At 56.9% G+C, this 17,104-nt stretch overlaps 1 protein-coding gene across 1 annotated transcript in view; it reads right to left on the bottom strand.

Moving 5' to 3' along the window:
* Window positions 1–17,104, bottom strand: part of gas2a (growth arrest-specific 2a) — a gene marked incomplete at both ends in the record, with an annotated part of 69,299 nt that overhangs the window by 9,583 nt on the left and 42,612 nt on the right. The window contains 2 exons of the mRNA XM_084168122.1: window positions 6,460–6,523; window positions 16,679–16,805. Of these exons, the coding sequence (XP_084024248.1) occupies window positions 6,460–6,523; window positions 16,679–16,805 (191 nt within the window). The remainder of the gene's footprint in view (window positions 1–6,459; window positions 6,524–16,678; window positions 16,806–17,104) is intronic.

Raw genomic sequence — 17,104 nt, 5'->3', positions numbered from 1 at the left:
AATATATTATAGTGGCCTGGGGTGGTCTGGGGTCAAATACATTATAGTGGCCTGGGATGGTCTGGGGTCAAATACATTATAGTGGCCTAGGGTGGTCTGGGGTCAAATACATTATAGTGGCCTGGGGTGGTCTGGGGTCAAATATATTATAGTGGCCTAGGTCGGTCTGGGGTCAAATATATTATAGTGGCCTAGGGTGGTCTGGGGTCAAATACATTATAGTGGCCTGGGGTGGTCTGGGGTCAAATACATTATAGTGGCCTGGGATGGTCTGGGGTCAAATACATTATAGTGGCCTGGGGTGGTCTGGGGTCAAATACATTATAGTGGCCTGGGGTGGTCTGGGGTCAAATATATTATAGTGGCCTAGGGTGGTCTGGGGTCAAAACCACTGCCTTTGGATCATATATACATTGCATTCGGAAAGTATTCAGACCCCTTGACTTTTTCCACATTTTGTTACGTTACAGCCTTACTCTGAAATGGATTAAATAATAGTTTTTCCTCATAACTCTACACACAATACCCCATAATGACCATGCGAAAACAGTTTTTAGACATTTTTGCAAATTAATGTAAAATAAAAAACAGAAATATCTTATTTACATGAGTATTCAGACCCTTTGCTATGAGACTCGAAATTGAGCTCAGGTGCATCCTGTTTCCATTGATCATCCTTGAGATGTTTCTACAACTTGTGTTGAGTCCACTTGTGGTAAATTCAATTTATTGGACATGATTTGGAAAGACACACACCTGTCTATATACAGTGAGGGAAAAAAGTATTTGATCCCCTGCTGATTTTGTACGTTTGCCCACTGACAAAGACATGATCATGTCACGATCGTCGGAGGAAGTGGACCAATGCGCAGCGTGGAATGTGAACATACTTTATTTTAGATTCACCAACACGAACAAAACAACAAACGATACGAAACGTGAAGTCCTTGTTTACAATACAAACCATACGGAACAAGATCCCACAAACACTGTGGCAAAACAGGCTACCTAAGTATGGATCCCAATCAGAGACAACAAGCAACAGCTGATTCACGTTGCCTCTGATTGAGAACCACACCGGCCAACATAGAAACACATGAACTAGATAAAAAACCTAGAACACAAAACACATAGAAACAACCCACCCTGGCTCAACATAACAGAGTCCCAGAGCCAGGGCGTGACAGTACCCCCCCCCCACCCCCAAAGGCGCGGACTCCGACCGCGCCAAACATAAACCGAACAGGGAAGGGCCGGGTGAGCATTCCTCCTCGGAGGCGGTTCCGGCTCCGGGCTTGACCCCCACCCTCCAACAAACCCCCCATAGCGCCCCTGGTCCGGTCTGGCCCTGCTGGCTGGATCTGGACTGGACATCGGTGGAGCGGATCGCTCAGGCTCCGATGTGGAGCAGCTAACCGGTACCTGACCAGGCACCGGTGACCCTGGCACGGGCTGTGCCGGACTGACGACGCGCACCACAGGCTTGGTGCGGGGAGCAGGGACGGGCCGAACCGGGCTGACGAAGCGCACCACTGGCTTGGTGCGGGAAGCAGGAACAGGCCGGACCGGGCTGGCGACGCGCACCACTGGCTTGGTGCGAGGGACAGGAACAGGCCGGACCGGGCTGGCGACGCGCACCACTGGCTTGGTGCGAGGGGCAGGAACAGGCCGGACCGGGCTGACGACGCGCACCACAGGCTTGGTGCGGGGAGCAGGGACGGGCCGAACCGGGCTGACGAAGCGCACCACTGGCTTGGTGCGGGAAGCAGGAACAGGCCGGACCGGGCTGGCGACGCGCACCACTGGCTTGGTGCGAGGGACAGGAACAGGCCGGACCGGGCTGGCGACGCGCACCACTGGCTTGGTGCGAGGGGCAGGAACAGGCCGGACCGGGCTGACGACGCGCACCACAGGCTTGGTGCGGGGAGCAGGGACGGGCCGAACCGGGCTGACGAAGCGCACCACTGGCTTGGTGCGGGAAGCAGGAACAGGCCGGACCGGGCTGGCGACGCGCACCACTGGCTTGGTGCGAGGGACAGGAACAGGCCGGACCGGGCTGGCGACGCGCACCACTGGCTTGGTGCGAGGGGCAGGAACAGGCCGGACCGGGCTGGCGACGTGCACCACAGGCTTGGTGCGAGGGGCAGGAACATGCCGGACCAGGCTGGCGACAAGCACCACAGGCTCGGTGTGAGGGACAGGAACAAGACGGACCGTATTGGGGACACACACCACTGGCCCTACGCGGGGATCAGGAACGGGCCGGACCGGACTGGCAACACACCCCAGTACCTCTCGCCGTGCCTCTACATTCTCCTTCCCCCTGGTGACCAGTGACTCCCGTAACCTGGCGGCCTCCTTTGCCAACCCGCTGAACCACTCTATCCCGGCCTCCTGCTGCCCCGTCGTCCACGGCGTGAGCCCCCCCCTAAAAAATTTCTGGGCGTCTCTCCTCCCCGTGGGCCAGGCCTCCATGGCTCTCGCCAGACTCTCGCTCCTCTGCTCCCAAGTCCAGCCTCTCTCCTCCTCCCGCGGCTTGACCCAGTCGAGGTTGATATCCTTTAGAGCCCTCTCTGGCGTTGGCTCCTGGACACGCTGCTTGGTCCAGTTAGGGTGGGATCTTCTGTCACGATCGTCGGAGGAAGTGGACCAATGCGCAGCGTGGAATGTGAACATACTTTATTTTAGATTCACCAACACGAACAAAACAACAAACGATACGAAACGTGAAGTCCTTGGTTACAATACAAACCATACGGAACAAGATCCCACAAACACTGTGGCAAAACAGGCTACCTAAGTATGGTTCCCAATCAGAGACAACAAGCAACAGCTGATACACATTGCCTCTGATTGAGAACCACACCGGCCAACATAGAAACAAATGAACTAGATAAAAAACCTAGAACACAAAACACATAGAAACAACACACCCTGGCTCAACATAACAGAGTCCCAGAGCCAGGGCGTGACAGATCAGTTTTAATGGTAGGTTTATTTGAACAGTGAGAGACAGAATAACAACAACAAAAATCCAGAAAAACGCATGTCAAAAATGTTATAAATTGATTTGCATTTTAATGAGGGAAATAAGTATTTGACCCCTCTGCAAAACATGACTTAGTACTTGGTGGCAAAACCCTTTTTGGCAATCACAGAGGTCAGACGTTTCTTGTAGTTGGCCACCAGGTTTGCACACATCTCAGGAGGGATTTTGTTCCACTCCTCTTTGCAGATTAATGTTTCGAGGCTGATGTTTGTCAACTTGAACCTTCAGCTCCCTCCACAGATTTTATATGGGATTAAGGTCTGGAGACTGGCTAGGCCACTCCAGGACCTTAATGTGCTTCTTCTTGAGCCACTCCTTTGTTGCCTTGGCCGTGTGTTTTGGGTCATTGTCATGATGGAATACCCATCCACGACCCATTGTCAATGCCCTGGCTGAGGGAAGGAGGTTCTCACCCAAGATTTGACGGTACATGGCTCCGTCCATCGTCCCTTTGATGCGGTGAAGTTGTCCTGTCTCCTTAGCAGAAAAACACTCCCAAAGCATAATGTTTCCACCTCCATGTTTGACGGTGGGGATGGTGTTCTTGGGGTCATAGGCATCATTCCTCCTCCTCCAAACACAGCGAGTTGAGTTGATGCCAAAGAGCTCAATTTTGGTCTCATCTGACCACAACACTTTCACCCAGTTCTCCTCTGAATCATTCAGATGTTCATTGGAAAACTTCAGACGGCCCTGTATATGTACTTTCTTGAGCAGGGGGACCTTGCGGGCGCTGCAGGATTTCAGTCCTTCACGGTGTAGTGTGTTACCAATTATTTTCTTAGTGACTATGGTCCCAGCTGCCTTGAGATCATTGACAAGATCCTCCCGTGTAGTTCTGGGCTGATTCCTCACCGTTCTCATGATCATTGCAACTCCACGAGGTGAGATCTTGCATGGAGCCCCAGGCCGAGGGAGATTGACAGTTCTTTTGTGTTTCTTCCATTTGCGAATAATCGCACCAACTGTTGTCACCTTCTCACCAAGCTGCTTGGCGATGGTCTTGTAGCCCATTCCAGCCTTGTGTAGGTCTACAATCTTGTCCCTGACATCCTTGGAGAGCTCTTTGGTCTTGGCCATGGTGGAGAGTTTGGAATCTGATTGATTGATTGCTTCTGTGGACAGGTGTCTTTTATACAGGTAACAAGCTGAGATTAGGAGCACTCCCTTTAAGAGTGTGCTCCTAATCTCAGCTTGTTATCTGTATAAAAGACACCTGGCAGCCAGAAATCTTTCTGATTGAGAGGGGGTCAAATACTTATTTCCCTCCTTAGAATGCAAATCAGTTTATAACATTTTTGACATGTGTTTTTCTGGATTTTTTTGTTGTTATTCTGTCTCTCACTGTTCAAATAAACCTACCATTAAAATTATAGACTGATCATTCCTTTGTCAGTGGGCAAACGTACAAAATCAGCAGGGGATCAAATACTTTTTCACTCACTGTAAGGTCCCACAGCTGACAGTGCATGTCAGAGCAAAATCCAAGCCATGAGGTCGAAGAAATTGTCCGTAGAGCTCAGAGACAGGATTGTGTCGGACAGATCTGGGGAAGGGTACCAAAAAATGTCTGCAGCATTGAAGGTCCCCAAGAACACAGTGGCCTCCATGATTCTTAAATGGAAGAAGTTTGGAACCACCAAGACTCTTCCTAGAGCTGGCCGCCCGGCCAAACTGAGCAATTGGGGGAGAAGGGCCTTGGTCAGGGAGGTGACCAAGAACCCGATGGTCACTCTGACAGAGCTCCAGAGTTCCCCTGTGGAGATGGGAGAACCTTCCAGATGAACAACCATATCTGCAGCACTCTACCAATCAGGCCTTTATGGTAGAGTGGCCAGACAGAAGCCACTCCTCAATAAAAGGCACATGACAGCCCGCTTGGAGTTTGCCAAAAGGCACCTAAAGACTCTCAGACCATGAGAAACAAGATTGTCTGGTTTGATAAAACCAAGATTTAACTCTTTGGCCTGAATGCCAAGCTTCATATCTGGATGATACCTGGCACCATTCCTACGGTGAAGCATAGTGGTGGCAGCATCATGCTGGGCAGATATCTTTCAGCGGCAGGGACTGGGAGACTAGTCAGGATCGAGGGAAAGATGAACGGAGCAAAGTACAGAGAGATCCTTGATGAAAACCTGCTCCAGAGCGCTCAGGACCTCAGACTGGAGCAAAGGTTCACCTTCCAACAGGACAACAACCCTAAGCACACAGCCAAGACAACGCAGGAATGTCTTCGGGACAAGTCTCCGAATGTCCTTGAGTGGCCCAGCCAGAGCCCGGACTTGAACCCGATCAAACATCTCTGGATATACCTGAAAGTAGCTGTGAAGCGACGCTCCCCATCCAACCTGACAGAGCTTGAGAGGATCTGCAGAGAAGAATGAGAGAAGCTCTCCAAATACAGGTGTGCCAAGCTTGCAGCATCATCCCCAAGAAGACTTGAGGCTGTAATCGCTGCCAAAGGTGTTTCAACAAAGTACTGAGTAAAGGGTCTGAATACTTACGTAAATGTGATAGTTTTTTATTTGTAATAAATCTGCAACAATTTCTAAAAAACAGTTTTTGCTTTGTCATTATGGGGTATTGTTTGTAGATTGATGAAAGAAAAAAAACGATTTAATCAATTTTAGAATAAGGCTGTAACGTAAAAAAAAAAAGTGGAAATATTTAAGGGGTCTAAATACTTTCCGAATGCACTGTACCATTGCAGCATGGGGTTGAATCTGTCCCACCACTATTTCAGCAAACTCTCTCCTCTCTATCTCTCCTCTCTATCTCTGCTCTCTATCTCTCCTCTCTATCTCTCCTCTCTCTCTCCTCTCTCTCTCCTCTCTATCTCTCCTCTCTATCTCTCCTCTCTATCTCTCCTCTCTTATCTCTCCTCTTTATCTCTCCTCTCTATCTCTCCTCTCTATCTCTCCTCTCTATCTCTCCTCTCTATCTCTCCTCTCTCTCTCCTCTCTATCTCTCCTCTCTATCTCTCCTCTCTATCTCTGCTCTCTATCTCTCCTCTCTATCTCTCCTCTCCATCTCTCCTCTCCATCTCTCCTCTCCATCTCTCCTCTCTATCTCTCCTCTCTATCTCTCCTCTCTATCTCTCCTCTCTATCTCTGCTCTCTATCTCTCCTCTCTATCTCTGCTCTCTATCTCTGCACTGTGCAATAAACTACAGATATGTTAGAGAGGACTGCCAAACTCCTTTAGAATTAATTTTTAATTTTAATTTTTACAATATCGTTTCTAAGAGGATGTAATCAAAGGATAATTAAATAGTAAATAAATAATTACTGTAAGTACACATGCACGTAATATATAACGCACATACAAATTCAATTCAAATTGAAGGCTTTTTAACTGAATAATGTCATAAAGGGAAAGAGTGAAAACCCCTCATCCATTGTTCTTACCGAGATGCTATCCTTCCCAGTTGTAGGAGACAGAGACACACTTCCCGTGGCTGTTTGTGAAGAACTAAAGGGACAAATCAATATTAAAGAGTGAATGATCTTCACCGTATTCCTTGCGACACATCTCAATGACAGGATGGTAATATTATCACTGTCACATTGACACTGCAGTGATGTGGGAAAGTGGTTTAGAAGTCTTACCTACATGCCAGTGGGTATGAGAGGAAATGACAAGTGTTGTTTGTGATAAGTGGTGATTGGGTTATTGATATTGGTGTGGTAGCGTGAGGTGAACATGTGTGTGGGCTCAAAACAGCTACAGAAAATATGTTTTAAGATCAACTATCAGGAATTTCACACAAGACTAAATTACATTTCCACAACCACAGTGCCAGGCAGTAGATGATTGATGGGCATGTTAAGTGACACAGCACACCATGCATGATGACAGCAATAGTTCTCCAAACCTGTTGTCGTATGCTACACCTGATGACGCACTATTCAATCCATCACAGGGATAAAAGAAAGAGAGGGAACAGGATAGTTAGCTAGCTACCCTGTTGATACCCTGTTGATACCATATTGATACCATGTTGATACCATGTTGCTACCCTGTTGATACCCTGTTTATACCATGTTGCTACCCTGTTGATACCCTGTTGCTACCCTGTTCCTACCCGGTTGATACCCTGTTGCTACCCGGTTGATACTCTGTTGATACCCTGTTGCTACCCGGTTGATAACCTGTTGTAACCCTGTTGATAACCTCTTGATATCCTGTTGATAACCTGTTGTAACCTTGTTGTAACCCTGTTGATACCCTGTTTTAACCCTGTTTCTACCCTGTCGCTACCCTGTTGATACCCTGTTGATACCCTGTTGTAACGCACTGTGGTTGTGACCATACTACTAGCCTTGGATGGACAATCAAGTTCTATTCTATTCAATTAAATTCTAATAAATTCTAGTCTATTTGTAAGTTATCCATCATTTCACCTAATAAAATGTCTAGGGGCCAGCTGGCTGGGGTTGAAAACAGAGAGGAATAAACCAATCATCAGCCAGAAAACGGGCAGGAGAGAAAACATGAGAATGGTCTGTACCTCTACCGCTGACATGGCCTCATCACTCTGGTTTAATAGGTACATACCTGCTAGGTATTCTCATGCATCTGTGATCATCTTCACATTACGTTCGACAAACAGCCTGACGTAGGCTACAGCAGTGTAAAAGAGAGCAACACAAAACTCCCCACTGTATGACTGCATACTGAGTGAAACATTCACATAACTTTCTCTCTCTCCAGCCAGCTAACGCCCCACTGTCTTCTCTTGTTTCCTGGGACGGTCTGTACAGTGAACGGCTGTTTAAAATGCACATAACAGTCCATATCAGTAATCTGGTAAGCCAAGACAGTCACAGCGTTCTCAGGACACAGCCTGCTGTCCAAGTGAGTATTGTGTGAAGTCAGGGTATTGTGGGTGTAGTCTGTGGACAACAGAAGAGGAGCTGGTGTACAGAGACAGGAGAGGAGAGGAGAGGAGAGGAGAGGAGAGGAGAGGAGAGGAGAGGAGAGGAGAGGAGAGGAGAGGAGAGGAGAGGAGAGGAGAGGAGAGGAGAGGAGAGGAGAGGAGAGGAGAGGAGAGGAGAGGAGAGGAGAGGAGGAAGGAGGGGAGAGGAGGGGAGAGGAGGGGAGAGAAGAGGATTGGAGAGGAGGGGGGAGGAGAGGAATGGAGAGGAGGGGGGAGGAGAGGAATGTAGAGGAGGGGAGAGGAGAGGAGGCCTCTGTCTGCGCTGTAAGTGAGTCTGTCTGCTGGGGGAGAGGGGGACAGGGGTGGAGAGAGAGGGGGACAGGGGTGGAGAGAGGGGGGGACAGGGGTGGAGAGAGGGGGGGACAGGGGTGGAGGGAGAGGGGGACAGGGGTGGAGAGAGAGGGGGACAGGGGTGGAGGGAGAGGGGGACAGGGGTGGAGAGAGAGGGGACAGGGGTGGAGAGAGAGGGGAACAGGGGTGGGGAGAGAGGGGGACAGGGGTGGAGAGAGAGAGTGACAGGGGTGGGGAGAGAAGGGGACAGGGGTGGAGAGAGAGGGGGACAGGGGTGGAGAGAGAGGGAGACATGGGTGGAGAGAGAGGGGGACAGGGGTGGAGAGAGAGGGAGACAGGGGTAGAGGGAGAGGGGTACAGGGGTGGAGAGAGAGAGTGACAGGGGTGGAGAGAGAGGGAGACATGGGTGGAGAGAGAGGGGGACAGGGGTGGAGATAGAGGGGGACAGGGGTGGAGAGAGAGGGGGACAGGGGTAGAGGGAGAGGGGGACAGAGGGAGAGGGGGATAGGGGTGGAGAGAGAGGAGGACAGGGGTGGAGAGAGAGGGGGACGGTGGAGAGAGAGGAGGACAGGGTGGAGAGAGAGGGGGACGGTGGAGAGAGAGGGGGACAGGGGTGGAGAGAGAGGGAGAGGGGGACAGGGGTGGAGAGAGAGGGGGACAGGGTTGGAGAGAGAGGGGGACAGGGGTGGGGAGAGAGGGGGAAAGGGGTGGACAGAGAGGGGGACAGGGGTGGAGAGAGAGGGGGACAGGGGTGGAGAGAGGGGGGGACAGGGGTGGAGAGAGAGGGGGACAGGGGTGGAGAGAGGGGGACAGGGGTGGAGAGAGAGGGGGACAGGGGTGGAGAGAGAGGGGGACAGGGGTGGAGAGAGAGGGGGACAGGGGTGGGGAGAGGGGGGGACAGGGATGGGGAGAGGGGGGGACAGGGGTGGGGAGAGAGGGGGACAGGGGTGGGGAGAGAGGGGGACAGGGGTGGGGAGAGAGGGGACAGGGGTGGAGAGAGAGAGAGGGGGACAGGGGTGGAGAGAGAGAGAGAGGAGGACAGGGGTGGAGAGAGAGAGAGAGGGGGACAGGGGTGGGGAGAGAGAGAGAGGGGGACAGGGGTGGAGAGAGAGGGGGACAGGGGTGGAGAGAGAGGGGGACAGGGGTGGAGAGAGAGGGGGACAGGGGTGGAGAGAGAGGGGGACAGGGGTGGAGAGAGAGGGGGACAGGGGTGGGGAGAGAGGGGGACAGGGGTGGGGAGAGAGGGGGACAGGGGTGGGGAGAGAGAGAGAGGGGGACAGGGGTGGAGAGAGAGGGGGACAGGGGTGGGGAGAGAGAGAGAGGGGGACAGGGGTGGAGAGAGAGGGGGACAGGGGTGGAGAGAGAGGGGGACAGGGGTGGAGAGAGAGGGGGACAGGGGTGGAGAGAGAGGGGTACAGGGGTGGAGAGAGAGGGGGACAGGGGTGGAGGGAGAGGGTACAGGGGTGGAGGGAGAGGGGTACAGGGGTGGGGAGAGAGGGGAGAGAGGGGGACAGGGGTGGAGAGAGAGGGGGACAGGGGTGGGGAGAGGGGGGGACAGGGATGGGGAGAGGGGGGGACAGGGGTGGAGAGAGGGGGGGACAGGGGTGGGGAGAGAGGGGGACAGGGGTGGGGAGAGAGGGGGACAGGGGTGGGGAGAGAGGGGGACAGGGGTGGGGAGAGAGGGGACAGGGGTGGAGAGAGAGAGAGGGGGACAGGGGTGGAGAGAGAGAGAGAGGAGGACAGGGGTGGAGAGAGAGAGAGAGGGGGACAGGGGTGGGGAGAGAGAGAGAGGGGGACAGGGGTGGAGAGAGAGGGGGACAGGGGTGGAGAGAGAGGGGGACAGGGGTGGAGAGAGAGGGGGAAAGGGGTGGAGAGAGAGGGGGACAGGGGTGGAGAGAGAGGGAGAGGGGGACAGGGGTGGAGAGAGAGGGGGACAGGGGTGGAGAGAGAGGGGGACAGGGGTGGAGAGAGGGGGACAGGGGTGGAGAGAGAAGGGTACAGGGGTGGAGAGAGAGGGGGACAGGGGTGGAGGGAGGGGAGAGAGGGGGACAGGGGTGGAGAGAGAGGGGGACAGGGGTGGAGAGAGGGGGACAGGGGTGGAGGGAGAGGGGGACAGGGGTGGAGAGAGAGGGGACAAGGGTGGAGAGAGAGAGTGACAGGGGTGGGGAGAGAAGGGGACAGGGGTGGAGAGAGAGGGGGACAGGGGTGGAGAGAGAGGGAGACATGGGTGGAGAGAGAGGGGGACAGGGGTGGAGAGAGAGGGAGACAGGGGTAGAGGGAGAGGGGTACAGGGGTGGAGAGAGAGAGTGACAGGGGTGGAGAGAGAGGGAGACATGGGTGGAGAGAGAGGGGGACAGGGGTGGAGATAGAGGGGGACAGGGGTGGAGAGAGAGGGGGACAGGGGTGGAGAGAGAGGGGGACAGGGGTAGAGGGAGAGGGGGACAGAGGGAGAGGGGTATAGGGGTGGAGAGAGAGGAGGACAGGGGTGGAGAGAGAGGGGGACGGTGGAGAGAGAGGAGGACAGGGGTGGAGAGAGAGGGGGACGGTGGAGAGAGAGGGGGACAGGGGTGGAGAGAGAGGGAGAGGGGGACAGGGGTGGAGAGAGAGGGGGACAGGGGTGGAGAGAGAGGGGGACAGGGGTGGGGAGAGAGGGGGAAAGGGGTGGGGAGAGAGAGAGAGGAGGACAGGGGTGGAGAGAGAGGGGGACAGGGGTGGGGAGAGAGAGAGAGGGGGACAGGGGTGGAGAGAGAGGGGGACAGGGGTGGAGAGAGAGGGGGACAGGGGTGGAGAGAGAGGGGGACAGGGGTGGAGAGAGAGGGGTACAGGGGTGGAGAGAGAGGGGGACAGGGGTGGAGGGAGAGGGGTACAGGGGTGGAGGGAGAGGGGTACAGGGGTGGGGAGAGAGGGGAGAGAGGGGGACAGGGGTGGAGAGAGAGGGGGACAGGGGTGGGGAGAGGGGGGGACAGGGATGGGGAGAGGGGGGGACAGGGGTGGAGAGAGGGGGGGACAGGGGTGGGGAGAGAGGGGGACAGGGGTGGGGAGAGAGGGGGACAGGGGTGGGGAGAGAGGGGGACAGGGGTGGGGAGAGAGGGGACAGGGGTGGAGAGAGAGAGAGGGGGACAGGGGTGGAGAGAGAGAGAGAGGAGGACAGGGGTGGAGAGAGAGAGAGAGGGGGACAGGGGTGGGGAGAGAGAGAGAGGGGGACAGGGGTGGAGAGAGAGGGGGACAGGGGTGGAGAGAGAGGGGCACAGGGGTGGAGAGAGAGGGGGACAGGGGTGGAGAGAGAGGGGGACAGGGGTGGAGAGAGAGGGGGACAGGGGTGGAGAGAGAGGGAGAGGGGGACAGGGGTGGAGAGAGAGGGGGACAGGGGTGGAGAGAGAGGGGGACAGGGGTGGAGAGAGGGGGACAGGGGTGGAGAGAGAAGGGTACAGGGGTGGAGAGAGAGGGGGACAGGGGTGGAGGGAGGGGAGAGAGGGGGACAGGGGTGGAGAGAGAGGGGGACAGGGGTGGAGAGAGGGGGACAGGGGTGGAGGGAGAGGGGGACAGGGGTGGAGAGAGAGGGGACAGGGGTGGAGAGAGGGGGGGACAGGGGTGGGGAGAGAGGGGGACAGGGGTGGAGAGAGAGGGGGACAGCGGTGGGGAGAGAGGGGGACAGGGGTGGGGAGAGAGGGGGACAGGGGTGGAGAGAGAGAGGGACAGGGGTGGGGAGAGAGGGGTACAGGGGTGGAGAGAGGGGGGGACAGGGGTGGGGAGAGAGGGGGACAGGGGTGGGGAGAGAGAGAGGGGGACAGGGGTGGAGAGAGAGGGGACAGGGGTGGGGAGAAGGGGGACAGGGGTGGAGAGAGAGGGGGACAGGGGTGGAGAGAGAGGGAGACAGGGGTGGAGAGAGAGGGGGACAGGGGTGGAGAGAGAGGGGGACAGGGGTGGGGAGAGAGGGGGACAGGGGTGGGGAGAGAGGGGGACAGGGGTGGAGAGAGAGGGGGACAGGGGTGGAGAGAGAGGGAGAGGGGGACAGGGGTGGAGAGAGAGGGGGACAGGGGTGGAGAGAGAGGGGGACAGGGGTGGAGAGAGGGGAACAGGGGTGGGGAGAGAGAGAGAGTGGGACAGGGGTGGAGAGAGAGGGGGATAGGGGTGGAGAGAGAGGGGGACAGGGGTGGGGAGAGAGGGGGACAGGGGTGGGGAGAGAGGGGGACAGGGGTGGGGAGAGAGAGAGAGGGGGACAGGGGTGGAGAGAGAGGGGGACAGGGGTGGAGAGAGAGGGGGACAGGGGTGGAGAGAGAGGGGTAAAGGGGTGGAGAGAGAGGGGGACAGGGGTGGAGGGAGAGGGGTACAGGGGTGGAGGGAGAGGGGTACAGGGGTGGGGAGAGAGGGGAGAGAGGGGGACAGGGGTGGAGAGAGAGGGGGACAGGGGTGGGGAGAGGGGGGGACAGGGATGGGGAGAGGGGGGCACAGGGGTGGAGGGAGAGGGGGACAGGGGTGGGGAGAGAGGGGGACAGGGGTGGAGAGAGAGGGGGACAGGGGTGGGGAGAGAGGGGGACAGGGGTGGGGAGAGAGGGGACAGGGGTGGAGAGAGAGGGGGACAGGGGTGGAGAGAGTGGGGGACAGGGGTGGAGAGAGAGGGGGACAGGGGTGGGGAGAGAGGGGGACAGGGGTGGGGAGAGAGGGGACAGGGGTGGAGAGAGAGGGGACAGGGGTGGGGAGAGAGGGGTACAGGGGTGGAGAGAGAGGGGGACAGGGGTGGGGAGAGAGGGGGACAGGGGTGGAGAGAGAGGGAGAGGGGGACAGGGGTGGAGAGAGAGGGGACAGGGGTGGAGAGAGAGGGGGACAGGGGTGGAGAGAGTGGGGGACAGGGGTGGAGAGAGAGGGGGACAGGGGTGGGGAGAGAGGGGGACAGGGGTGGAGAGAGAGGGAGAGGGGGACAGGGGTGGAGAGAGAGGGGACAGGGGTGGAGAGAGAGGGGGACAGGGGTGGAGAGAGAGGGGACAGGGGTGGAGAGAGAGGGGGACAGGGGTGGAGGGAGAGGGAGACAGGGGTGGAGGGAGAGGGAGAGGGGGACAGGGGTGGAGAGAGAGGGAGAGGGGGACAGGGGTGGAGAGAGAGGGGGACAGGGGTGGAGAGAGAGGGGGACAGGGGTGGAGAGAGGGGGACAGGGGTGGGGAGAGAGGGGGACAGGGGTGGGGAGAGAGGGGACAGGGGTGGAGAGAGAGAGAGGGGGACAGGGGTGGAGAGAGAGAGAGAGGAGGACAGGGGTGGAGAGAGAGAGAGAGGGGGACAGGGGTGGGGAGAGAGAGAGAGGGGGACAGGGGTGGAGAGAGAGGGGGACAGGGGTGGAGAGAGAGGGGCACAGGGGTGGAGAGAGAGGGGGACAGGGGTGGAGAGAGAGGGGGACAGGGGTGGAGAGAGAGGGGGACAGGGGTGGAGAGAGAGGGAGAGGGGGACAGGGGTGGAGAGAGAGGGGGACAGGGGTGGAGAGAGAGGGGGACAGGGGTGGAGAGAGGGGGACAGGGGTGGAGAGAGAAGGGTACAGGGGTGGAGAGAGAGGGGGACAGGGGTGGAGGGAGGGGAGAGAGGGGGACAGGGGTGGAGAGAGAGGGGGACAGGGGTGGAGAGAGGGGGACAGGGGTGGAGGGAGAGGGGGACAGGGGTGGAGAGAGAGGGGACAGGGGTGGAGAGAGGGGGGGACAGGGGTGGGGAGAGAGGGGGACAGGGGTGGAGAGAGAGGGGGACAGCGGTGGGGAGAGAGGGGGACAGGGGTGGGGAGAGAGGGGGACAGGGGTGGAGAGAGAGAGGGACAGGGGTGGGGAGAGAGGGGTACAGGGGTGGAGAGAGGGGGGGACAGGGGTGGGGAGAGAGGGGGACAGGGGTGGGGAGAGAGAGAGGGGGACAGGGGTGGAGAGAGAGGGGACAGGGGTGGGGAGAAGGGGGACAGGGGTGGAGAGAGAGGGGGACAGGGGTGGAGAGAGAGGGAGACAGGGGTGGAGAGAGAGGGGGACAGGGGTGGAGAGAGAGGGGGACAGGGGTGGGGAGAGAGGGGGACAGGGGTGGGGAGAGAGGGGGACAGGGGTGGAGAGAGAGGGGGACAGGGGTGGAGAGAGAGGGAGAGGGGGACAGGGGTGGAGAGAGAGGGGGACAGGGGTGGAGAGAGAGGGGGACAGGGGTGGAGAGAGGGGAACAGGGGTGGGGAGAGAGAGAGAGTGGGACAGGGGTGGAGAGAGAGGGGGATAGGGGTGGAGAGAGAGGGGGACAGGGGTGGGGAGAGAGGGGGACAGGGGTGGGGAGAGAGGGGGACAGGGGTGGGGAGAGAGAGAGAGGGGGACAGGGGTGGAGAGAGAGGGGGACAGGGGTGGAGAGAGAGGGGGACAGGGGTGGAGAGAGAGGGGTAAAGGGGTGGAGAGAGAGGGGGACAGGGGTGGAGGGAGAGGGGTACAGGGGTGGAGGGAGAGGGGTACAGGGGTGGGGAGAGAGGGGAGAGAGGGGGACAGGGGTGGAGAGAGAGGGGGACAGGGGTGGGGAGAGGGGGGGACAGGGATGGGGAGAGGGGGGCACAGGGGTGGAGGGAGAGGGGGACAGGGGTGGGGAGAGAGGGGGACAGGGGTGGAGAGAGAGGGGGACAGGGGTGGGGAGAGAGGGGGACAGGGGTGGGGAGAGAGGGGACAGGGGTGGAGAGAGAGGGGGACAGGGGTGGAGAGAGTGGGGGACAGGGGTGGAGAGAGAGGGGGACAGGGGTGGGGAGAGAGGGGGACAGGGGTGGGGAGAGAGGGGACAGGGGTGGAGAGAGAGGGGACAGGGGTGGGGAGAGAGGGGTACAGGGGTGGAGAGAGAGGGGGACAGGGGTGGGGAGAGAGGGGGACAGGGGTGGAGAGAGAGGGAGAGGGGGACAGGGGTGGAGAGAGAGGGGACAGGGGTGGAGAGAGAGGGGGACAGGGGTGGAGAGAGTGGGGGACAGGGGTGGAGAGAGAGGGGGACAGGGGTGGGGAGAGAGGGGGACAGGGGTGGAGAGAGAGGGAGAGGGGGACAGGGGTGGAGAGAGAGGGGACAGGGGTGGAGAGAGAGGGGGACAGGGGTGGAGAGAGAGGGGACAGGGGTGGAGAGAGAGGGGGACAGGGGTGGAGGGAGAGGGAGACAGGGGTGGAGGGAGAGGGAGAGGGGGACAGGGGTGGAGAGAGGGGGGGACAGGGGTGGAGAGAGAGGGGGACAGGGGTGGAGAGAGAGGGGACAGGGGTGGAGAGAGAGGGGGACAGGGGTGGAGGGAGAGGGAGAGGGGGACAGGGGTGGAGGGAGAGGGGGACAGGGGTGGAGAGAGGGGGGGACAGGGGTGGAGAGAGAGGGGGACAGGTCAGGGAGCTCAGTCAGTCCAGTCTCCCACCAGCATAATCAGCATAGTCATTCGGAATCTGAATCGGAGTGATCTAAGAGATGCCTTTGTGTTGCTGTCTCTCTCTGCATCCCGCCAGTCAGTCCACCACCCATAGACGGTGGTCTGGGTCTATCAGGGTCAATCGGGGTCTATCCTCCTCTTTGGAAGGGCCTGAGGCAGATCCGGACAAGGCCATATTTAGTATGACTTGCTTCAGAAGTCATATTCTCAATCTTCAACTTATTTCGGACTTATTATAGTTATAATATATAACATAATATGCCATTTAGCAGACGCTTTTATCCAAAGCGACTTACAGTCATGCGTGCATACATTATATATTTTTTGTGTATGGGTGGTCCCGGGGATCGAACCCACTACCTTGGCGTTACAAGCGCCGTGCTCTCTATAGTTGTTATTATTTGGCCATATTTATTAAAGGAAACTGAAACCTGACTCTCTGTGACCAGAGCGGTGTACTGTTCTTGCCAGGGTTGGGGTTAATTCCATTTCAATTGAGTGAATTCAAGGAACTTTCAGAGGCATTGTTCTAGAACCTAACGAGTGGTCATTGAGATCTCTGCAATTTGTTCAATTACCCCCCGCACATTGACTCTGTACCGGTACCCCCTGTATATAGCCTCGTTATTACCTGGACTAACCGGTACCCCCGCACATTGACTCTGTACCGGTACCCCCCCGCACATTGACTCTGTACCGGTACCCCCTGTATATAGCCTCCCTACTGTTATTTCACATTGACTCTGTACCGGTACCCCCTGTATATAGCCTCCCTACTGTTATTTTATTTTACTGCTGCTCTTTAACCATTTGCTATTTTAATTCTTTCCTGAACACTTTTATTTTTTTATTTTTTTTCTTAAAACTGCAGTGTTGGTTAAGGGCTTGTAAGTAAACATTTCACTGTTGTATTCGGCGCATGTGGCAAATAACATTTGATTTGATTTGATTGTACTTGTTCTAGCTTGAAATAATCAAAACAGAACACTAATGCAAACTGCCATGCAGCCGTACTCACCCAGCCCCTCAGACTCAAACAGACAGGTCTCTCCCACCCCCACCTGACGACACCAGGTCAGGAAGTTAGCTGTGTTGTCCCTGGCGAAGAAGGACCCGGAAGGCGCACTGGCACGACACGGGATGGCCTGGTGGAGGGAGACATTAGAAGAGAATATATCCTTTTTTTTTTTGTTGTGAGAAATGGAAGTGCCCCTGGGTGGAAGGAGAGCTTGCTCAAGGGTACAATGGCAGTGGAGACACATTAGGAAGAGTTAACATTGACATTTTAGCAGACGCTCTTATCCAGAGCGACTTACAGTAGCGAGTTCATACATTTTCATACTTTCCGCCCGTACTGGTCCCCTGTGGGAATCGAACCCACAACCCTGACATTGCAAGCACCTTGCTCTAGCAGCTGAGCCACACGGGATCCCAAACAGCAACC

Source organism: Coregonus lavaretus (assembly GCF_964263955.1).
Source record: "Coregonus lavaretus genome assembly, chromosome: 9".
Classification (NCBI taxonomy): domain Eukaryota; kingdom Metazoa; phylum Chordata; class Actinopteri; order Salmoniformes; family Salmonidae; genus Coregonus; species Coregonus lavaretus.
The sequence above is the reverse complement of the archived record's forward strand: the minus strand, read 5'-3'. Positions and strand labels throughout refer to the sequence as shown.